This window comes from Tachypleus tridentatus, chromosome 13, assembly GCF_004210375.1.
Source record: "Tachypleus tridentatus isolate NWPU-2018 chromosome 13, ASM421037v1, whole genome shotgun sequence".
Taxonomy (NCBI): domain Eukaryota; kingdom Metazoa; phylum Arthropoda; class Merostomata; order Xiphosura; family Limulidae; genus Tachypleus; species Tachypleus tridentatus.
Window position 1 is genome coordinate 60,329,081 of NC_134837.1, and position 27,223 is coordinate 60,356,303.

The following is a 27,223-nucleotide window of genomic DNA, read 5'->3' on the forward strand; positions in this document are numbered from 1 at the left end:
TTTAATATGGATCATTAAAACATGAGCTTTAATAGGGATCATTAAAGCACAAGCTTTAATATGGACCATTAAAACAAAAGCTTTAATATAGACCATTAAACATTATCTGTAATACAGACCATTAAAACATTACCTGTAATACAGACCATTAAAATATATCTGTTAATATGGAGCATCAACACAAATGCTTAAATAAAGAGCACTAAAACATATGATTTAATATGCACCATTAAAACATACACTTTAGTATGGACCAATAAAACAAAGCTTTAAATGGATCATTAAAACATAAGATGTAATATGGACCATTAAAACATAATCTTTAATATCGTTCATTAAAACATGAGGTTCAATATGGAACATTAAAACATAAACTTTAATATGGACCATTAAAACATCAGCTTTAATATAGGCCATTAAAATATAAGCTTTAAATTGATCATTGAAACATAAGATGTAATATGGACAATTAAAACATAGGCTTTATTATGGACCATTAATGCATAAGCTTTAATATGCACAATTAAAACATAAGTTTTCATATGGTTCATTAAAACATCAGGTTCAATATTAAATATAAAAACATAAGCTTTAAATGGATAATTAAAACATAAGATGTAATATGTATAATTAAAACATAAGCTTCAATTTGCACCTTTAAAACATAAGCTTTAATATAGACCATAAGAACAAAAGCTTTAATATGGGCCATTAATCATCATGTTCAATATTGATCATTAAAACATAAGCTTTATATCAATCATTGAAACATAAGATGTATTAAGGGTCATTAAAGACATAAGCTTCAATATGCATCATTAAAACATAACCTTTAATATGAACTATTGAAACATAATCTTTGGTATGGACTATTAAAGCATAAGCTTTAATATAAATCATTAAAACATAAGCTTCCATATGGGTTTTTAAAATGTAAGCATTAATACGGATTATTAAAACATAAGCTTTAATATGGACCATTAAAACATTACCTTTAATATTGACCATTAGAAAACAAGCTTTAATATAAACCATTAAAACATAACTGTTGATATTGATCATCAAAACAAAAGCTTTAATATGGATCACTAAAACATACAATTAAATATGCACCATTAAAATATAAGCTTTAATATGGACCTTGAAAACATAAGATTTAATATGGACCATTAAAACAGAAAGTTTGATATGGATCATTAAAACGTAAGCTTTAATATGGATCATTAAAACATAAGCCTTAAAATGGAACAATAAAAAATAAGCTTTAATATGGATCATTAAAGCATAAGTTTAATATGTATTATTAAAACATAAGCCTTAAAATGGACCATTAAAACATAAGCCTTAAAATGGAACATTAGAAAATAAGTTTTAATACAGACCATTAACACATAAATATGAACTATTAAAACTTGAGCTTTAATATGGACCACTAAAACATGAGCTTTAATATGGTTCATTAAAATATGAGTTTCAATATTAACCATTAATACATAAGCTTTGAATGGGTCATTAAAACATGAGCTTTAATATGGACCACTGAAACATAAGCTTTCATATGGATCATTAAAATATAAGATTTGATGTGGACCATTAAAGTATAAGCTTTCATATGGATGATTAAAACATAAGCTTTATTATGAAATTTAAAACATAAGCTTTAAAATGGATTGTTAAAATATAAGCTTTAATATGGACTATCAAAACATAAGCTTTAATATGTACCCTCGAAAAGTAACATTAATATGGACCTTATAAAGGTGAATATTGTAATAGAACATAGAAAGATAAACTTTAATAGTGACCATAGAAAGGTAAACTTCAATATAGACCATAAAAAGATAAACTTTAATATACACCATATCATTATGTTATTTCAGGAAATTAGAGATGAAGTTGTAGAGAAAATGGGGATACAACAGGAAAGGTTTGTTTTTTGCTTTTGAATTTCTCATCAAGTGTTAGATGTTCCAAATTTGATAATGTAAGACAGGAGAAAAGACAGGTTGTCATCACCACCCAATGACAACTGTTAGGCTACTCTTTAAATAACGACTAGTAGAATTGACTGCCACTCTGACACATATTCCATGTCTCTGTGTTATACATGATTAACATATCTCCATGAGACTGTGGTAAATATTGTATGTATCTGTCACATTCTTGATTAACGTATATCCATGATACTGCAGGGAGTATTAAATGTATGTGTTCTACACTTAATTAATATATATTGATGAGACTGTAGTGAGTACTGTATGTATGTGTAGTATACTTGATCAACATATATCTATGAGACTGTGGTGAGTACTGTATAAATGAGCAGTTTACTTCACTAATATATATCTATGAGACTGTGGTATACTTTATTAATATATATCTCATTGAGAATGTAAGTTTTGTATGTGTGTTTCATGTACTTGATTTACATATATCCATGAAACTCTAGGGTGTATTAAATGTATGTGTCAAATACTTGATTAATATATATCCATAAGACTCTGGTGAGTATCATATATGTGTGACATGTACTTAATTAAGATATATCCATAAAACTGTGGTGAGTGTTAAATGTATGTGTCATACAATTGATTAAGATATATCTATTAGACTCTGACGAGTATGGTATGTATATGTGGTATACATGATTAATATATATCAATGAGACTGTTGTGAATGTTGTATGTATGTGTCATATACTTGATTAACTTACATCCTTTAGACTGTGGTATTTTATGAATGTGTCATGCACTTGAATACCATATATCTATGAAACTGTTGTGAGTATTGTATGTATGTGTCATATACTTGGTTAACTTATATCCCTGAGACTGTGGTGATTATTGTATTTATGTGTGGTATGCTTCATTGAAATATATCTACGAGACTGTGGTATACTTGATTAATACATATCTCATTGAGACTGTGTTGAGTATTGTATGTGTGTTTCATATACTTGATTTACATATATCCATGAAACTGTGGGGAGTATTAAATGTATGCGTCAAAAACTTGATTAACATATATTCATGAGACTGTGGTATTATATATGTGTGTCGTATCCTTGATTAACATATATCTATGAGACTGTGGTAAGGTATGTGTGTGTGGAATGCATGATTAACATACATCTATGTGACCATGGTGAGTATGGTATGTATGTGTGGTATACTTGATTAAGAAATATGTATGAGACTGTGATCAGTATTGTATGTATGTCATTTACTTCATTAAGATATCTATGAGACTGTGGTGACTATTGTATGTATGTGTTCTATACTTGGTTAAAATATATCTATAAGACTGTGGTATACTTGATTAACATATATCTATGAGACTATGGTATTCTTGATTAATATATGTCTCATTGAGACTGTGGTGAGTTTTATATGTGTTTCACATACTTGATTTACACATATCCATGAAACTGTGGGAGTATTAAATGTATGATTAAAAACTTCATTAAGAGATATTCATGATACTGTGGTGAGTATTATATATGCGTGTCTTATCGTCGATTAAGATATATCCATCAAACTGTGGTGAGTATTAAATGTATGTGTCATATACTTGATTAACGTATTTCGATGAGACTACGGTATACTTGATTAACATATATCCATGAGACTGTGGTTACTATTGTATGTTTGTGTAATAATCTTGATTAACATATATCCATGATAGCATTGTGAGTATTGTATGTATGTGTGGTATACTTGATTAACATATATCCATGAGACTGTTGTGAATATTGTATGCATGAGTGGTGTACTTGATTAACATATATCCATGAGACTATGGCGAGTATTGTTTATACGTGTGTTATAATTGATTAATTAACGTCTATACAACTGTAGTGAGTATTATATAAATGTGTGGTGTACAGTATTAACATATAACTATGAGACTGTTTTGAGTATTATATGTATGTGTTGTATACTTGATTAACATATGTTTAGCAGACTGTGGTGAGCATTATATGTATATGTGGCATACACTATTAACATATATCTATGAAAGTGTGGTGAGTAGTATATGTATGTGCGGTATACTTGATTAACATATATCTGTGGAACTGTGGTGAGTATTGTATGGATGTGTTGTGTAATTAACTAACATATATTTATGGGACTGTGGTAAGTATTATATGTATGTGTGGCATACACTATTAACATATCTCAACGAGACTGTGGTGAGTATTGTATGTGTGTCACATCATGATTAACATATATGCATGAGACTGTGATGGGTATTGTATGTACATGGAATATAATTGATTAATATAAATCTATGAAACTGTGATGAGTATTGTATGTATGTGTGGTATACCTGGTTAACATGTCTACGAGACTGTGGTAAGTATTGTATGCATGTGTCATATATTTTATTAACATATATTGATGAGAATGTGGTGCGTATCATACATATGTGTCATATACTTGATTAACATATATCCATGAGACTGTGATGAGTATTGTATGTATGTGTGGTATACTTGACTAACATATATCAATAAAATTTTGGTGAGTATTGTATGTATGTATGTACCATATACTTAATATGTGGATGATGAAATCACATATTCATTGTTTATCTTGAGATGTGCATATCATGAAATTACATATCTATTGTTTATCTTTGAACCTGTTGATACTTAAGTTAAGTATGCATTATTTATCTTTATATCTATAGAGATAACTACAAGGTGTTATACAAACATGGGTCTTCCCTATTGCTATTGTTACTGGCTATGAATTATCAAATATATTATATGTAATTGTAGTAATACATATTAACAAGTATTACATATTTAAAATATAATTGTAACACACTGTTATATTTGTGTGACAAGAATGATGACTCATGTATTTTATTCATACAGTACATATACCAGTAAAAAAGAAGAAGAAAAATATCATGTGGTTATAGCACCAATTTCTCTCCTTCCTATCCATTGTGTGACATATTGAATAAAAGTGAGTTCATCTTAGAGCTGTGGGATGGGTCCAATTCAACAAGACGTTTGTGTGAAAGTATTAGTGAATCTGTGAATAACATTGCACAAAACATGATGAAATAACATTTACTGAATATGTTGAATACAATGTTTACAGGATGAAGGACAGACCTGTACTATATAGTTATCTCTTGAGACTCTCTCAAGAACTATTAATATGTTTAATAACATTTAGTTAATGGTTAAACTTTAATTTTTTTTTTTTTAAAGAAAGGGTTCAATCTTCAGTTTCTGAACTGTTGACTTGTGCTTAAGAGGGAGAGATAATTAATATATTATAGTATTACATCTGAAATTGTTCATTACTGCACTCTGATGATGTGTCCATCACCATTTGTCATTCCCATTAAAATATAAGGAAAGTTATAACTTTGAGATATCACCTGACTTGTTGGACACAGCTGTCTATATTTTTACACAACTTGCAGTATTATAGCAAACCTACCATAGGCAAAACAGGTAATATTTAAGAAAGTGACAAAGGCAGTTAGAATAAAATACACCTACTGACTTTCTTGACCATTTAAAAAGTGTACATAATCAGAAGTAATAATTTTAATTTTTTAAGGTTATTACATTAAAAAAAGAATGTAGAAATACATGCTATATCTACATAACACACAATTAAACTCTTTGGGACTGTGACATTGAACCTGTTTTGTTCATGACAGCTAAGCTATTTGACTGATGAGTTTTGTAAGCCAAATATTTAGTAGTGAAATGTACTTGTGTTAAATGCTGAACTCTGATATTAAAACTTAATAATTACTGTCTTCTTGAGACATTTTGATGTATACTATTACACATTATGATATCCTGAGTGATATAAACATCTATTCAATAATTTAACCTTTCATATTTGTGAATGTGAAGAGTTAGGAGTTTCACATTTTTAAACAATCAGTGTTTTGTTTAGAAGAAAGTGAACTACTATGTTTACTATGACTTCATTTACACTCAACTTGTTTTTTTTTTTTTATTTAAATTTCTTTTTTCCATTACTTACAGCAAAACAACTACCAAAGAAAAACACTTATCAATTGGGAAAAAGAAATTCAACATGGATCCTAAAAAGGTAAAATGTATATAATAGGTATATAACCATACTGTAAAACTGATGTAATTTGTATTATGTCAATAGTAGCAAGTGTGATGACTGTGATGTATAAGTCAGTTAATCTGTTATGTTATTAAGAACATGTGTAACAGATGCAGCATGTGAGAATATAATCTGTGTTTTGTTATTCATAATGAGTGTAAGATTTGTAGCAAGATGTGAGAAGAATGTAATATGCAATGGTGTCATTAGTAATAGGTGTAATGGATACACCAAAATGTACAAGTTACTTCATCTGTGTTGTGTTAGTAACAGTAGGTGTAAATGATGTAATCTGTATTCTGTTATTCATAATGAGTGTAAGATTTGTAGCAAGATGTGAGAAGAATGTAATATGTGTTTTGTTATTCATAACGAGTGTAAGATTTGTAGCAAGATGTGAGAAGAATGTAATATGTGTTTTGTTATTCATAACGAGTGTAAGATTTGTAGCAAGATGTGAGAAGAATGTAATATGCAATGGTGTCATTAGTAATAGGTGTAATGGATACACCAAAATGTACAAGTTACTTCATCTGTGTTGTGTTAGTAACAGTAGGTGTAAATGATGTAATCTGTGTTCTGTTATTCATAACAATTGTAACTGATGTGAGAAACAGTTTTGTTGTTTACATTTTATTTTATAGGAATGTTTGGGTACTTCCTGTGGGCTTTCAATAATCAACACTCATCTGCAATATTTAGATAAACGTAGATAAACAAGGTTACAATTACAAAAGTTCATTACTACACTGTCATATATAAGTTTAAGAAACATATATAAGGAAATTATTGAAAAATACTTTAAAAGTGTTAGTTAAAAGTTTCAGTGTTAGAATGTGCATTCACAAACATATATATATATATATATGTAATCAAACAAAAATATGTATTTTGTTTTGAAGTGTAGCATTTCAATGGTTTTTTTTAATTACCACTTGGAAGATCTAGGAGTGTTTCTAATTAGTTGTACACATACTTTAATACACTTGATAATACGTTTACCAAACTCTTTCCCCAGGGAATTGATTATTTAATAGCTCAAGGTCAACTTGACAATTCTCCTGAAGATATAGCTCGGTTTCTCTACAAAGGAGAAGGTTTAAGCAAAACTGCAATAGGAGAATATTTAGGAGAGAGGTGATTATGAGCCCTAACTGTTCATTTGTATATATTCTCATTTTGACAATAATGGATGTAAACTTTATTGTATATTATTGGAGATGTTTTTTTAGATATTTCGTTATGTTCGGCATAAAAAGGTTTTTACTTCTTAATCGTATTGATATACATACTGTATTGTTGTTGGGGTTGTGATTCCTCTACTGTAGGTGTGTGTGACATATTAGCGATAAATTAAAAAAAGAAAAAAAGAAGAGCACTCACGTCAGTTGTTTTCAAAACAATATACACGTTCGGAACTAGTTAAAGGTATGTACAATACATTCTTTACACTATTGAGATCATAGGTACACCATAAACACCATATAGTTCTCCTCTTCTTGTCAAAAGTCCACTTAGGCTTATTTAATTGCTTTAGAATTTAAACTGATAAGCCGAACTATTTTTTCTATTACTATCGCAAAACAATCCGAGCACAGATACTACGGTTGTAACCCATACTTCTAATATCGTCTGCTCCTTCGTCTAATTCCACAAAGTCGGGTTCGGTTACTTGAGAATTCTTCTTCTTACCCATTTCAACACCATCAGTCTCACGATAATTTATATCAGCCTCTTGACTTATATTAATCTTTAAGCCTATCTTGTCTGTTTCAAATTCTACGTAACTATACTTTGTCTGCTCCGTCTGTTTCCTATTTCCCAACCATCTCACGCTATTTATAAACTTGTTCCTAAATCATCTGCTCATTATATGTCGTCGATATCAATAAATTTCACACAACGCTCTCTAATCTCTAAACCAATGAGTTATAAACGCAAAGTAGGACTCTTTCCGAGTTAAGTAACTATAATGGTCATAACATTTAATTTACAATTTTTGTTTTTAACTTTCTTGTTATGAACAAAACTAAATAATAAAATATATTTAATTAAAAATTAACAAATTAAAAATATCTATTCTAAAATGTCTCTTATATCACAAGAGTGTGTGTTGTATATTTACTTGTTATATAATTTATTATTTTTTCGCTGTTATATGAGTGAGGTAAATTTCCTTGGCTTATAATATTATAAACAAAATAAGCTATTCAACTACTCCTCAGTCACAGTGAACAGTTAGAATCACACTCATTTTTCGACAAATATTTTTGTAATATGAATATTTGCAAAACACCTGGCCCGGCATGGCCAGATAGATTAAGGCTTTCGACTCGTAATCTGAGGGTCGAGGGGTTCGAATCCCCGTCGCACCAAACATGCTCGCCCGTTCAGCTTGGGGGCGTCATAATGTGACGGTCAATCCCATTATTCGTTGGTAAAAGATTAGTTCAAGAGTTGGCAGTGGGTGGTGATGACTAGTTGCCTTCCCTCTAGTCTCACACTGCTAGATTAGGGACGGCTAGCGCAGATACCTCTTGAGTAGCTATGCGCGAAATTCAAAACAAATAAACAAACAGACAAAGCAAAATAAATTTTCATAAGGGCCGGCATGGGCAGGTGGGTTAAGGCGTTAGACTCGTAATCTGAGTGTCGCGATTTCAAATCCCCGTCGCACTAAATATGCTCGCCCTTTCAACCGTGGGTCCGTTATAATGTGACGGTCAATCCCATTATCCGTGGGTAAAAGCGTTATGAGTGGGGGTGATAACTACCTGCCTTTCCCTCTTGTCTTAAACTGCTAAATTAAGGACGGCTAGCGCAAATAGCCCTCATGCAGCTTTTCGCAAAATTCACAAACAAACAAACCTTTCCGTGGTATTCGTTTTAAACTGAGTTATTTGATAAAGTTTTAAAATTAAAAATGCATTCTCAGATATACTTATCTGTAAAATAACATTTTACCTGAAGAAGATATAAGTCTTTTTTATATTTTCGTTTTCCAGGGACGACTTCAATATTAAAGTGCTGGATGCATTTATTGAACTACATGATTTCGCAAATTTGATTCTTGTACAAGCACTCAGGTAATTGTAGTTATTTGTTATTATTTTTACAAATTACAGATGAATTTTTTTTTAAAGAATCTATGTTGTTATTATTGCAGATCTCTAGGGTTAGCAAGGGGAAATATATCTCATGATAACTTTAAGGTAAGCGTTTATTTCGCTCTAAAATGTGACAACCTTCCAGCAGCAGCACTGTATATTCAATACTCACAACGCGAGTATTCAAAACAAAACATGGATGGTATGAGTTTTGCTCTTAATAGTAAAGTAAACTGCATTCATATAATAGATTTATTTTATAATTCTTGTATAAAATTTAAAGCATTGATGAAATAATTTAACAAAAAGAAAATCATCATTAAAGGCAGATATGAAGCACAGTAAATCTATTGATGTTACTATTTTAAATACTACCTGTACAGTGTGTGATCCATTACATATATTAAGCAAGACCTAAACATAATACATCTAGTAATGTTACTATTTTCAAGAGTACGCGTACAATATATGATCCATTACATATACTTTAAAAGATCTAAACACAATAAACTTAGCGATGTTACTATTTTAAATACTACCTGTACAGTGTATGATCCATTACATATACTGTACAAGATGTAAACACCATAAATCTTGTAATGTTACTGTTTTTAAGACTACTTGTACTACCATTGTACAGTATATCTAAACACAATAAACCATTACATAAATACACTGTACAGTGATGATCTAAACACAATCTTGTAAATATACTTGTAAAATAATCCATTACACTATTCTAGAGAATATTTTTATAGTATATGAAAATTACAGTACAAGACCTCAACACAATAAATCTACCGATTTTACTATTTTAAAGACTACTTGTACAGAGCATGATCCATTACGTATACTGCACATTATATTAAACACAATAAGTCTCCGATGTTACTATTTTAATCACTTCCTGTACAGTATATGATCCATTACATGTACTGTAGAAGATCTAAACACAATAAATTTAGCAATGTTCCTATTTTAAATAGTATTTGTACTGCAAGTAATCCATTACGTGTACTCTAGAAGATCTAAACACAATAAATCTAGCGATGATACTATCTGAATACTACTTGTACAGTATATGACCCATTACAAAAAATGTACAAGATATAAACACAATAAATCTTCTGATGTTACAATTTTAAAGACTACTTCTACAGTAGTTGACTCATTACATATACTGCACAAGAGCTAAATACAATTAATCTAGCGATGTTATTATACTAAAGACTACTTGTACAGTATGTGATCCCTTACATACACTGTACAAGGTCTAAAAAAATAAATATAAAAATGTTACCATTCTAAAGAATACTTATACAGTATATCACCAATTACTGTACAAGATCTCAACACAATAAATCTACCGATGTTACAATTTTAAAGACTACTTGTACATTACATGATCCATTACATATACAGTACAAAATCTAAACACAGTAAATCTTGCTATGTTACTTTCTTATAGTAACTGTTCAGTTTATGGTCTGTTACATATATTGTACAAGATCTCAACACAATAAATCTACCGATGTTACTATTTTAAAGAATACTAGTACAGTATATCAGCTATAACTGTACAAGATCTAAACACAAAAATCTAGCGATTTTATTAAATTAAATTCTAGTTGTACAGTATATGATCCATTACATATACAGTACGATATCTAAACACAATAAATCTAGCGATGATATTATTTTAAAGACTACTTGTACAGTTTATGACTTACTACATATCCTGTACAAGATCTAAACACAATAAGTCTGACGATGTTACTATTTTAAATACCACCTGTACAGTATATGATCCATTACATATATTAAACAAGATCTAAGGACAATAAATATAGAGATTTTACTATTTTAAAGACTACCTACACAGTATATGATCCATTATATATACTGTGCAACATCTAAACACAATAAATTTAACGATGTTACTATTTAAAATACTACCTGTAGAGTAGATCATCCATTACATATAGTGTACAAGATCTAAACATAATAAATCTAGTGGTGTGACTATTATAAAGGCAACCTGTAAAGTATATGATCCATAACATGTACTGCAGAAAATCTAAACATAATAAATCTAGCAGAGTTACTACTTTAAATAATACCTGTACATATACTCCGCAAAATCTAAACACAATAAATGTAGCGAAGTTACTAATGTAAAGACTACGTGTACAGCATATGATTTATTACACACACTGTACAAAATATAAGCACAAAAAATCTAGCGACGTTCCTATTTTAAAGACTACCTGTACAGTATACAAGATATTACATGTACTGTACAAGATCTAAACATAATACATCTAATAATGATACTATATTCAAGACTACTTGTACAATTTATGATCCATTATATATACTTTACAAGATCTAAACTCAATAAATTTAGCGATGTTCAATTTTGAATACTAACTGTACAGTATATGATCCTTTACATATACTAAACGAATCTAAACTCAATAAATTCAACGATGTTAATATTTCAAAGAATACCTGTAGAGTATATAATCCATTACATATACTGTAGAAAATCTAAACGCAACAAATTTAGCGATGTTATTATTTTAAATAGTGTCTGTACGGTATATGATCCATAAAATATACACTGCAAGATCTAAACACAATAAATGTAGCGATGCTACTATTTTAAAGACTGCCTGTAAAGTAAGTGATCCATTACATATACTGTACAAGATCTAAATACAATACATCCAGTAATGTTACTATTTTAAATACTAATGTACAGTATAAGTTCCATTACATTCATGGTACAAAATCTAAAGATCATAAATCTAGCGGTTTACTATTTTAAAGACTATTTGTAAAGAGTATAATGCACTTCATATACTGCAGAGGAGCTAAACACAATAAATCTAACAATGTTACTACTTTAAAGACAACTTGTACAGTATATTATCCATTACATATAATGTACAAGTTCTAAATAGAATGAATCTGAAATAAATCATGGATCTTGTACAGTATATGACTCATAACAATATATGAGACATTACATATACTGTAATGAGTCATATACTCTACAAGGTATGAGACATTACACGTACTGTACAAAATCTAAGGATAATAAATCTAGTGTTGTTACTATTTTGAAGACTAGGTGCACAATATAAGATCCATTACATATACTTTACGAGATATAAACAGAATAAGTCTTGCGATGTTACTATTTTAAATTGTACCTGCGCAGTATATGGTCCGTTACATATAGTGTGCAAGATTTAAACAAATTTCAAATACTACCTCTACAGTATATGATCCATTCCATATACCCTAAAAGATCTAAATACAATAAATGTAGCAATGTTACTATTTGAATTCTACCTACACAGTATATTACTCATTACATACAGTGTGCAAGATCTAAACACACAAAAACCTAGCGATTTTGCTATTTTGAATACTACCTGTACAATACATGATCCATTACATATACTGAAGAAAATCTATATACCATTAATCTAGCGATTTTACTACTCTAAAGACTATCTGTACAGCATGTGAAACATTACATACAGAGATGCCAACTATTTCAAATGACTGAGTGTAATGATTGCAGACAGAGCTCTTGGCTACTTGGCCTGACCAATGTCTCTAAGCTGTTTATTATTATCTTATTATTGTAACTATTATTATTTAGTACTGCTATAGATTGCTCATTTATGACTGTGTTTTGTGTATTTAATAAATAAATTTTTAAAAAATGCTTTTGAAATTATGTCTTTTATTTAGTTCAGAGTAACAAACATACTGATAAAACAACATTGAACATGCACAAACAGTAAGCAGAAAAAAAACTTTGTGTAAGGACCAGTTTATATCATGTTTATGACACTTATTGTAATAGTTTTGCAGCTGTTGCAGCCTTTGCTTTCATGAGAATGTTTCTGGATGGTTGGGAGTTATAACAACATTGTTCATTTGACTGCATACACATCTTGTGTGTTATAATACTGCTCAAAACTGGGGTGCTCAAGTTTGGTCTGAACTTGCTTTTGTTTTTAGTCATTAAACTAAATATCCTTTCACTGTCAGCATTAGAATGGAAGATTATAAGAATTCCAAGCATAACCCTACACAGAATGTCATACTTCTGGTTGCCATTTCCATCCTTAACTGTAAACAGCTGAACCCAAAACTTGTCAACATTCAACTGAAGAACAGTTTCTGAAAAAGTATCAATTTGATAGTTCAAATATTGCCCTTCCAACTTGTCAATAGTGTCGTGCTCATGTGTATTGACAAGGAAAGGATACCTGTCTGAGAAGAAGCGTAGAGAAGATAAATCTTTGCTGACTTTCAGTTTTGGAGCAGCAACCTCTGCGTGAATCAGAAGTTCATCATTTAGAGGGAAATGTTTCATCATGTAATTTGTAGCTGCAATATAGTATTTCTTGACACTGGTGTAGAAGCCGATCAGGTCCAGGTCCTTTTCATATTTAACAATGTATTCCTTGGTAGCATTTCCAATAGAAACTGCCTCATCAGATTTGTGTAAGGATTCATTGTTGTAGTCAAGTTCAGTGATGTTGTCTTCAATATATTCTGGCTTGATGATTCTAACAGGTATATTTTTAACTTGTGTAATCAGAGTTCCATGCATAATGTGTATGCAAGATTCTTCTCTTTGCAATATCAAATTGGCTTGCTCAAATAGAGGAATTGCAGACTAAAGAAGAAGACAAAATAACAAGTTCATTTTGTTGTCCAAGAAAACTGTTAACTTATCTAACTTACTCTGCGCATAAGTTTTCTTGGTTACTTTCTTGCTAGCTTTCGTTTTCTTCTCTTTTTTCATTAATTGTCTCTTTTTTAGTTCAAGGTCAGACTGCCGAAACATATATTGAGTTGTATAAAATGTTCCTTTGTCTGCTTTTGAAGACTGTTGTCTTGTGTCCCTGTGTGGCTGAGAGGATGTCTTGACTGTGTCCCTGTGTGGCTGAGAGGGTGTCTTTACTGTGTCCCTGTGTGGCTGAGAGGATATCCTGACTGTTAAAGTCTTGCTACCTGACTGAGCTGCACTTTAGATCCTTTTGAATCTAGTTTTTCCTTTTCACAGTGAAAATACTTCTTTAATGGCTTCCACATGTCCAATATTCTGTTGAGGCACACCCCAAGTGATAGCCTTCTTGTGTTAAGTTGTAGAATGTTTCTTGTTTCTTTGTCATACAATCCTTGATGCTCTTTGAAATGTTGTTTTCTGCTAGCACTTTTGTCCAGAAAATAGTAGATATTTATCAATATATCAGAAACTGGGCAGGGCAATTCTCTGGAAGCCTTCTGGGCAGCAATATTCATGAGGTGACAGGCACAGCCCATAAAGTAAATGCCAGACTGTCGTATTGAGATGTGTCCCATCACACCTTTACCTATACCAGACATAACTGAGGCATTGTCTGAAGAAAATCTAAGACAGTTTTCCCATGGAATTTTCCTCTTTGTCAGTTCGTGGTCCAAAAGCTTGAAAATATTCTCTCCCGTTGAAGCTTCTTTCCATTCCACCATTGTCAAAAGAGAACAAACAATTTTTCCAAGCAAAGAGTCAAGATACAGTAGTTTTGGTTCTAGCACAGCCATATGTTTTCGCTATATCAGACTCTGGGAACATTTTTCTGAAATGATCGGCTACAGCTAGGGGTAAATTATGAGCAATGACGAATTGCGTGAACATCACTTCTGCATTTATGGTTTCATATTCTGAATTCTTACTCATAAATGTCGTTATCTACTTCGTTTTTGTCTTCGCCTCAACCTTTTGTTAGTGAGATGCCGATTTTGTATGTCTGGAACAAGCGTTTATCCCGCCATGCGCCTCAGAAAAATCTATGTGACAAACTGTACAAAACGCATGTCTGTCACTGACTTTTGATGCAATGACCGGATATTTTGCACTACACTCTTTCCTAAATTTTTGGTTCACAGTTTTAGTCCTTTTAGATTTGCCAGAAACAAGACAATCTGGTGAACGAGGCCTCTTTTTTTTTTCCATCTTGTGAACGATCGCATTGGTGTTTCTATGCTGGTTAGAAAACGAGAAATACCCATTTACGTGAGCGCTGATTGGCTGACAAGCACAGATGGCATAACTATGGATTCCCCCACGCACCCAGTATGGAGAAGCACCGCACTCAAACTATTGGTAGACGTCGGAGATACAAATATTTTTTATTATTTCACGCACAAACATGATTATCGCAAGCAGTCATTTGGAGTATGTCTTTTATTCATTATCAACATTTATTTGTATCTCACTAGAAATTTTCTTTTCACCCCTTTCAAGCCCTGGGGGAACAGTTTATCACTTTATTGTATAGGCCTATATAATATATAATAATTTGGGAGTTGCAACAAGTCGTAATATTTGTCTGTATGAGCGTATAGTCGTAAAGTATACACCAAAATCGTAATGATTACGCTCAAATTGTAATGGTTGGCATCTCTGTACATATAGTGCATAAGATCTGAACATAATACATCTAGTAATGTTACTATTTTTCAAGACTACGTGCACAATATATGATCCATCACGTATACTGTACAATATCTAAATACAATTAATCCTGCGATGTTCCTATTTGAAAAACTGCATTTGCAGTATATGATACATTATATACAGTGTACAAGATCTAAATACAATTAATCTAGAAATGTTATTGTTTTAAAGAATACATGGGCAGTATATGACTCATTACTGTACAAGATCTAAAAACAATAAATCTACCGATTTTATAATTATCAAGACAATGTGTACAATATATGATCCATCAGATATACTTTAGAAGATTTACACACAATAAATCTAACGATGTTACTATTTCAAAGACTACCTGTACAGTATATGAGACTTTACATATATTGTACAATCTCTAAACATCTAGTAATGTTACTATTTCAAAAACTACGTGCACAATATATGAACCATTACATATACATTAGAATATCTAATCACAATAAATCTAGCGACGTTACTATTTTCAAAACTACGTGTAGAACATATGATCCATTACATATACTTTACAAGATCTAAATACAATAAGTATAGCGATGTTACTATTTTAAATACTACCTGTACAGTATATGATCCATTACATATTGTGTAAAAGATGCAAACACAATAAATCTTTTAATGTTACTATATTAAAGACTACTTGTACAGTATCTGATCCAGTACATGTACTGCACAAGACCTAAATACAATTAATCTAGTGATGTTACTATTTTCTAGACTACTTGTACAGTATATGATCCATTACATACACTGTAGAAGATCTAAACACAATAAATCTAGAAATGTTACTATTTTAAATGGTGCCTATACTGCATATGACCCATTACATACACTGTACAAAATCAAAACACAATAAATGAAGCGATCTTACTATTTCAAATAGTACCTGTACAATATATGATCCATTACATGAACTCTAGAAATCTAAACACCATAAATCTAGCGATGATATTATTTAAATACTACTTGTACAGGACATTATCCATTACATATATTGTCCAAGATATAAACACAATAAATGCTACTATTTTGAAAGTACAGTATATGATCCCTTGCATATACTGTAGAACATCTAAATACAATTAACCTAGCGATGTTACTATTTTAAAGACAACTTTTACAGTATATGATCCATTATATTCACTGTACATTACCTACACACAGCAAATCTAGGAATGATACTATTTTAAAGAATGTTTGTACACTATATGACCAATAACTGTACAAGATCTCAACACAATAAATATACCGATGTTACTATTTTAATCACTACCTGCACAGTGTATGAGACGTTATATATACTGTACAAGATATAAAGATAATACACCTAGTAATGATACTACATTGAAGACTACGTGTACAATTTATGATCCATTACATATAGTTTACAAGATCTAAACTCAAAAAATCTAGCGATGTTCAATTTTGAATACTACCTGTACAGTATATGATCCTTTACATATATTAAACGAAATCTAAACTCAATACATTTAGCGATGTTAATACTTTAAATAATGCCTGTAGAGTATTTAATTCATTACATATGCTGTAGAAAATCTAAACGCAACAAATTTAGCGATATTACTATTTTAAATAGTGTCTATACAGTATATGATCCATAAAATATACACTGCAAGATCTAAACACAATAAATGTAGCGATGCTACTATTTTAAAGACTACCTGTAAAGTAAGTGATCAATTACATATACTGTACAAGATCTAAATACAATACATCCAGTAATGTTACTATTTTCAAGCCTAGGTGCATAATATATGACCCACTACATATAACTTACAAGATCTAAACACCATAAATCTAGCGATGTTACTATTTTAAATATTACCTGTACAGTAAAAGTTACATTACATTCACGGCACAATATCTAAACATCATTAATCTAGAGGTGTTACTGTTTGACAAGACTATTTGTCAAGAGTATAATGCACTTAATATATTGCAGAAGAGCTAAACACAATAAATCTAACAATGTTACTACTTTAAAGGCAACTTGTACAGTATATTATCTACTACCAGATCTATGTGTACCTTACATGATCCATTACATATACTTTAGAAGAACTAAACACAATAAATTTAACGATGTTACTATTTTAAAGACTACCTGTACAGTATATGAGATTTTAGATATATTGTATAATCTCTAAACATTATACATCTAGTATTGTTACTATTTCAAAAACTACGTGCACAATATATGAACCATTACATATAGTTTACAATATCTAAACTCAATAAATATTAGGATGTTACCATTTTAAATACTACTTGTACAGTATATGACCCATTACATATATATTGTCCAAGATGTAAACACAATAAATCTTGTAATGTTACTATTTTAAAAGAGTGCTTGCACAGTATATAATCCCTTACATATACTGTAGAACATCTAAATACAATTAATCTAGCGAGGCTACTATTTTAAAGACAACTTGTACAGTACATGATCCATTATACATAGTGTACATTACCTGAACACAACAAATCGAGGAATGATACTATTTTAAAGAATGCTTGTACACTATATGACCAATTACTGTACAAGATCTCAACACAATAAATCTAGCGATTTTACTATTTTAAAGACTACTTCTACGGAGTATGATCCATTACATATACTGTAGAAGATCTCAACACAATAAATCTAGAGATGGTACAATTTCAAATAGAACCTGTACAGTATATGATCCATTGATTATACTGTAGAAGAACTAAACACAATAAATCTAGCGATGATACTATTTTGAATAGTACCTGTACAGTGTATAATCCATTACATATACTATACAACATCTAAACACAATAAATTTTCGGATGCTACTCTTTTATCAGTACCTTCGCAGTTTATGGTTCGTAACATGTATTGTACAAGATCAAAATACAACAAATCCAACGGTGTTACTATTTTAAATACTACAAGTATAATATATGAGCGATTACTGTAGAAGATCTAAACCCAATAAATCTAGTGATTTTACTATTTTAAAGACTACTTGTATAATTTATGATCCATTACATATCCTATACAAGAACTACACACAATACGTCTGGCGATGTTACTATTTTAAATACTACCTGTACTGTATATGATCCATTACATATACTGTAAAGATCGAAATACAAATGATCTAACGATATTACTATTTTGAATAACACCTGTACAGTGCATGATCCATTACATATACTGTACAATATCTAAACACAATAAATAGAGCGATGCTACTATTTAAATACTACCTGTAAATTATATGACCCTTTACATGTAGGGTTCATAATGTAAACACAATAAATATTACAATGCTACTATTTTAAAGTCCACTTGTACAGAATATGATCCATTACATATCCTGTACAAGATCTAAACACAATAAGTCTGACGTTGTTGCTATTTTAAATACTACCTGTACTGTATATGATCCATTACATATAGTAAACAAGATCTAAATACAATTATTCCAGCGATGTTACTCTTTTAAAGAGTACTTGTACAGTATATGATCCATTACATATACTGTACAAGATTTAAACACAATAGATGAAGCGATCTTACTATTTCAAATACTACCAGCACAGTATATGATACATTACATGTAATCTAGAAAATCTAAAGGCAATAAATCTAGCGATGGTACTATTTTAAAGACTACCTGTACAGTTTATGAGACTTTACATATATTGTACAATCTCTAAACATCTAGTAATGTTACTATTTCAAAAACTACGTGCACAATATATGAACCATTACATATACTTTAGAATATCTAATCACAATAAATCTAGCGATGTTACTATTTTCAAAACTACGTGTAGAACATATGATCCAGTACATGTACTGTACAAGATCTAAATACAATTAATCTAGTGATGTTACTATTTTATAGACTACTTGTACAACATATGATCCATTACGTACACTATAGAAGATCTAAACACAGTAAATCTAGGAATGTTACTATTTTAAAGAATGCTTGTACACTATATGACTAATTACTGTACAAGATCTCAACACAATAAATCTTCCGATTTTACTATTTTAAAGCCTACTTGTACAGTATATGACCCATAATATATAGTGTACAAGAACTAAATACAGTAAATCTAGCGATATTACTATTTTAAAGATTATTTGTGCAGTATATGATCCATTATATACACTGTACATGATCTAAACATAATAAATCTAGGAATATTACTATTTTAAAGAATGCTTCTACACTATATGACTAATTACTGTACAAGATCTCAACACAATAAATATACCGATTTTACTATTTTAAATACTACCTTTACAGTATATGATCCATTACATTTACTCTAGAAGATATAAACGCAATAAATCTAGCGATGTTACTATTTTAAAGACTACTTGTATAGAGTATGATGCACTACATATACTAGAAAAGACCAATACACAATAAATCTAACGATGTTACTCTCTTAAATACTACATGTAGAGTACATGGTTCATTACATTTACTGTACAAGTCTAGCGATTTTACTACTTCATAGACGATGAGTGTAGCATCGATCCATTACATATACTGTAGAAGATGTTAACACAATAAATTTAGCGATGTTACTATTTTAAATACTACCTGTAAAGTTTGTGATCCGTTACATATGCTTTACAAGTTTAAAACACAATAAATCTAGCGATGTTACTATTTTAAATACTACCTGTATGGTATATGATCCAGTACATATACTGTACAGGATATAAACATAATGAATTTAGCGATGTCACTGTTTTGAAGACTACCTGTACAGCATAAGAGACATCACATATATTGTACAAGATCTAAACACAATAAATATGGCGATGTTACTATTTTAAATACCACGTGTAGAGTATATGATCCATTACATACACTATGCAATATATGAACACAATAAATCCAGTGATATTACTATTTTACATAACACCTGTATACTTTGTGATCCATTATATATACTGGAGAAGATATAAACACAATAAATCTAGCGATGTTGCTATTTTAAAGAATACTTGTACAGTATATGAGCCATTACTGTACAAGATCTAAAGATAATAAATCTACCGATTTTAATATTTTAAAGACTAATTTTACAGGATATGGTCCATTATGGTACATTTTCTTTACAAGATCTAAACACAATAAATCTGGCGATGTTACAACTTTAAAGACCACGAGTTCAGTATTCGATCCATTACATATACCGTAGAAGACCTAAACACAATGGGTCTAGCAATGTTACTATTTTAAATACTACCTGTACAGTATATGATCCATTACATATGCTGTACAAAATCTAAGCAGAATAAATCTAACGATGTTACTATTTTAAGTAGTATCTGTACAGTATATGATATATTATCTATACTGTACAAAATCTAAACCCAATAAATCTAGTAATGTTAGTATTTTGAAGACTACTTGTACAGTATATGATCTATTACATTTTTTGTATAAAATCTAAACGCAGTAAGTTTAGTAATGGTACTATTTTAAATATTACGTGTACCTATTTTTATTGAGTGGTGGATTCAATGGCTGTTTTCTGACACCTTCCATTCATCCAATACAAGATCTTCTCGGGTGTAATTCTTTTAACTCTAAATGGGACCCATCATGGCTAGGTGGTTAGCGCGCACAACTCTTAATCTGAGGGTCGTGGGTTAGAATTTCCGTGACGCGAAACGAAACATGCTCGCCCTTTCAGCCGTTTGGACAATATAAGGTATCTGACAATCCCACTATTCATTGGTAAAATAGTAGTGCAAGTGTTGTGAGTGGGTTGTGATGATTAGCTGCCTTCCTTAGTCTTACACTGCTAAATTAGAGACGGCTAGCGCAGATAGCCCTCGTGTAGCTTTGCGCGAAATTTAAAATAAACCAAAACAAATCCAAACTCGAAATGGTTTTTGCTAGGTCTTGATGTGTAAAAAAAAAGACTTTGCCACAATTCTGCACTTTTTACTGCCGCCCTACTGGTGTATATAAGCAATATTTTATTGTATTTAATAAAAGTAAGAAATTCATCATTATAATGTGAATGTGTTACACTGGTGAATCTGAGTTTAAGATATTTTACGATTTTTTTTAATTAGAACAAAAATTTTTGACGATATACTACCATTCTCCTCATTAATATTTTAACGTAAATGAATTACTCACTAATTATGTATTGTGAGGAAAGCTGATAAAGATAAATAATTTTGAAGTAATTCAGTCAAAGTGTGTGGACTTTTAACAAGAAAAGTAATTTTTTATAGCTTTAAATAGAACTATGATATCTTGTAGGGTAAAGAATTTGTGTACGTACGTTTGACTTGTTTTCGATTATCTTATTTTAAAAGAAATAGATTATGTGCTGACCATTTATCGCTAGCAAATCACAGACACCTACTGTAGAAGAATCCTTTGCCTACTCGTACACAAAACCCTGACAATACCCATAGTATGATTCACCCTTAAATGTCGTCATAACAAAGTCAGATTACACGAAAATTATATCTTACCGATAGAGTACAAGATATGGGTAAATTAAAGCATGAAAATAGTGTTTACATTTGATCTGATATGTTTAACTGGTGTTGACTTCGGAAAAATATGACATGTTATCAATTATAAATTGTATAAACTTTCATGTGGAAAAAACTTTTAAGTTCTAAGTAGGTCATATTTATAGGTATATAGTGAAACAATTAAAAACAAATGAGACACGTCATTTTCATTACTATTTACTTAGTCTGGTCTTCTCTAATATACATATCATAATATATGTCCAATATTTGCTGTACGTACCTGAACGTCTTATTCTAAAACATACCTAAATTTTCATGACTAGTACATTTTTCCATAATGGACAATCCAATACCGTCTATAATGGTCTTTTTTCAACTTGTATACATTTACAATCTACCAATATTTATAATAACAAATAAAAAATTGAAATATAAGTCATTTTTTCTTCAGAAAACGGCGACGTGGTTAACGTAATTTCACAAATCTCACAAACGTAATTAAATAGAGAAATATTTAAATACGGAGGACATAGACCTAACGTTATCAACAGAGTACAGTACAGTGGAATAGTTTCACTAACACTGCTGCAATATATTTATCTGTGGTATACTTAACAGTTTTCACTATTAAATGTACAATTCATAATAGTTGCAAGCCAGATTCTGCTATTTCATGGAGAATCATTCCAGCAATACTTTGGTTTCATGTAAACATGCAAGGACACCGTCGTAATTGAGTAAAACCTTAACACAAAATATAAAGACATGTACATATATATACTATAATAAAACTAGGCTCACTGAACTACAAGCACTATTCTATATATATATATATATCACAGTTACATGTGTTGGCTTATTCTCCAAGTAACACAAAATATTTTGGACCACTTGTACTGTAAACTGATTATTTATCATAATGATACTGAAAGCTGAAGGATTTTCGACTGGAAAGAAGCCGCCTGGAAAAATGTAATCTCTCATGTCTATTATATCTCCATGTAACTACATATCTATATAAATATAATAGAAATGTTTGTTGTCTGTCCATGTAACTACTTATCTATATAAATATAACAGGATGACTATTTCAACTTACGTGATTACTTAATATTGCCAGCATTTGAGATCAAAAGTTGTCAAATTGTTATTGCCGGTTTTTGTAGGTGAAATGATTTACAAATGAATTCGGGTATATATTTGAAACAAAGTATAAACAGTTCGATGTGGCGGCCATCTTGTCTATGGTTACTTAATATTTTGGGAAAAAAAAGGTTTTACTTATTTTTATAATGTAACACTCTCCGCATTCAACTTAGCTGTGGTATGTGTAACAGTTAAGGGCATAGTACTGTGTTTCCTTCATTATTTCGGATCATGAATTAGACACTCTCAGTCATTATTACCTTGTCTACTAGTTCGAAATTCAAAGCAATGATAAAGAGTAATGACTGGCCAGTGATATTTATATCTTTGGTTTGTTTCGTTTGCTTTGAATTTCGTACAAAGCTATACGAGGGCTATCTGCGCTAGCCGTTCCTAATTTTGCAGTGTAATGTTGAAGGGAAGACAGCTAGTCATCAACACCAACCGCCAACTCTTGTACCAACGAATAGTGGGATTGAACGTCACATTATAACGCCCGCAAGGTTGAAAGGGCGACCATGTTTGGTGTGACGGGCATTCGAACCCGCAACCCTCAGATTACGAGTCGAATGCCTTAACCACCTGACAATGCCTATGACTTTAACAATAGTGCTTGGATTAAGGTACAACCAATCTATTCACTTGTGCAAAGTAGCACAGTAACTTTTAAACTAAGCCTTGTTAGAGAAGTTCTAGAAATAACGCGAAAGTAACCAAACATTACACTATGAAATACCCACAATGTTGTCTCAGCCGACACATAAAGACGTAGTTTCCAACAGTACCTGGAACTTAAAACAATGTTCTTCATTTTATTCTTGTTTCTGTTTGCACTCTTGAAATATTTAAGTTTCAAGCTTTTTCTAAAAATATATTTTACAATTTTCAGGGATTACTGATATGATTTAGACTGAGAATGAGTTAAAAATAACAGAGACCCGCAAAATATTTGCAGTTAGGTTAGTATATTTATTGCAACAGTACTTCTTTAAATGGAGGATTTTTATAATAATATGAAATAATTCTAATTCTGGATATCGAAATTTGTTGAGTCCAATTGTCTTAGGCGTAAATTTAAAGTGCGTATAAAATACGACCTTTCTTTATTTGATAAAGACATAAATTAACACTGTAACTTGCGTACGTTTTTTCTTTACTGTAGTTAGGACTAACTTTACTGTACTTAACACTGTCAGTAAATACGCGTAAGACGTTATTCTATGACCCGACGGCAGTCCTTTTGTTTACATCAGTTGAAGTAAACTCTCTCAAACGCATTTAGATAGTAAGGTGCGCATATATTTTCAGAACAGACAAAAACTGAGTACAGTAATAGCGTCATATAAGAATAGAGTATTTTACTCTAGAAACAAATGTATCGCAAGGAGTTGAAGTTAGGCCTATTCATGACGTATGTGATTGAGATACCACGCTGTCTGATCTAAATGTCTGTTTCTGTTCCCAGTTTCTTGACGATGTGGCTGTGTGGAAAAGTTCATATACTCCAACAGCGACAAGTCTTCAACTACCGTTAATTAAACGGAAAAGAAAACTATTGTATGGAGAATTAAAATAAACTCTCTAAAACACAAATCATGTTACTCATTTAATCAAACAAGAGTAAACAGCCCCCTAAATTATACTTCTATGTTATTCTTCTCCAAGTAGCCACGTCTTTGGTCTATACACAATTGGACTAAACACGTAAATGAAATTAAAAATAAAATATGGCAGAGAGTGAATTATGTCCAACGTCTGACTAGCAACAACAGGGGCCCAACAACAGAAAACCAACTCATAATACGTTGAATGTGCATACGGCCCATGGCAGAGTATACCTGTCAAATGTGTTTAAATGAAATAACTCACACGTAAACAATATACATAAACACTGTATGTTACAAAATTATAAAACAGAATAGATTACTTTAACAAAATAATTACAAATAAGTCATTACAAATGCAAAAAAAACAAACAAACAACAAACTTTATCATAAATAATGGTAACAAACCAAAGTACCTCTTACCACTAAATCTAGTAAACTGCTAACGTAATTTATGGCCGCTTACTACTAGGCAAACCAGTAGCTAGATGTTGTATTAATTTTATTTTAAAAGGTTTTATTGTTATGAAAATGGGATAAGTGCCACGTGTTTTTAATGGATATTTATGTAACTGTTCATGTGAACAAAATTTGTCAGAAAACTCTAAAATACATCTATGAACAGGCATGAGAAGGGTCATTTTGTGTACCATTTCATGATATAAACACTTTATAACTTACCATTTCATAATATAAACACTTTATAACTTACTATTTCATAATATAAACACTTTATAACTTACCATTTCATAATACAGGGTGTCCCAAAAAATGCATACACACTTTGAATGATTATAATTACAGTGTTTATTAAGATATATCTAGGTTTTATAATCCAAGTTTTAGAAGACAAATGTAGAATCTTTTGAGTTATCGCAGGTGTTCGAACTGATGACCGTTCTGATCCAGGCACTACTGATAACGCGGACAGATGGAATTGCAAATTTCACGAATCATTTCATTTGGTATTTGGGTGCATTCTCTCTCAATTGCTGCTCTCAGCTCATTGATTGTTGCAGGTTTTGTGCTGTGAATCTTATCTTTGACGTATCCCCATAAAAAATAGTCTAGAGGTGTGAGGTCTGGTGAACGTGAGGGAAAGTTATTGCTACCTCTTCGCCCAATCCATCTGTTCGGCAAATTTTCGTCAAGATAGGCGCTCTCATTACGATGCTAGTGGGGAGGTGCTCCATCTTGCTGGAAATAAAACTCTTCATCTCCGAATTGCTCTCGAATGCGTGACACGATAGATTCTTGCAGCAAGTTTAGATAACCGAGACCAGTGATTGTGCTTTCGAAAAAGAATGGTCAAATTACGCTCAACGCTGATAATCCACATCACACTGTCACTCCTGGTAAGTTGACATGCGGGTTCTGAGGCGCCCAGTAATTGTAATTGTGGCGATTAACTGAGCCATTTAACTTAAATGTGGCCTCATTGCTCCAGACAATCTTGTTTGGAAATAGTGCATCCTCTGGAGATTTTGCCAGGTACCACTCACAAAATCCAACTCTCCGGTCAGGATCTTCTTCATTGAGGGCGTGGACTAGTGTCAGAATAAAACTTTGGACGCTCGATTTTGGGATTCCTGTCTAAAGGGCTGTTTGCCGAACAGATTTTCTTGGAGATCACTGGAGATTTTCCAACAGCTCTGCTTCTCGTGTGGTACTGGTGGAAGACTACGGTCTTCCAGAACGCCCTTTATGGACGTCTTAAACAATTCCATTTGTTTCATCACATCTCTAATGTGAGTAATGGTGAGTCGCGTTGGTGGATCTGTTTGAAACTCCCTTCTAAATCGTCTTTGCACTTCAACTACGTTCTCACACTTCCAGTAACACTTTAAGATAAATTTCCTTTTCTCAAAGCTTAGTCTTGTTTCTGCTATTACTTCAAATAAGTTGCACCTGTAAAAAAAGAAAGTTTGAGTGAGTTATAATCATTCAAAGTGTGTATACATGTTTTTGGGACACCCTTTATAAGCACTTCATAACTTATCATTTCATAATAAACACTTTATAACTTACCATTTCATGATAATCACTTCACAACTTACCATTTCATAATAAACACTTCATAACTTACCATTTCATGATAATCACTTCATAACTTACCATTTCATAATATAAACACTTGATAACTTACCATTTCATGATAATCACTTCATTACTTACC

At 31.1% G+C, this 27,223-nt stretch overlaps 1 protein-coding gene across 1 annotated transcript in view; it reads left to right on the top strand.

Moving 5' to 3' along the window:
• The window catches only part of LOC143236980 (cytohesin-1-like), a 62,266-nt gene that overhangs the window by 11,772 nt on the left and 23,271 nt on the right, over positions 1 to 27,223 (top strand). Inside the window, exons 4-7 of the mRNA XM_076475730.1 lie at positions 1,881 to 1,927; positions 6,026 to 6,092; positions 7,135 to 7,253; positions 9,122 to 9,202. Of these exons, the coding sequence (XP_076331845.1) occupies positions 1,881 to 1,927; positions 6,026 to 6,092; positions 7,135 to 7,253; positions 9,122 to 9,202 (314 nt within the window). The remainder of the gene's footprint in view (positions 1 to 1,880; positions 1,928 to 6,025; positions 6,093 to 7,134; positions 7,254 to 9,121; positions 9,203 to 27,223) is intronic.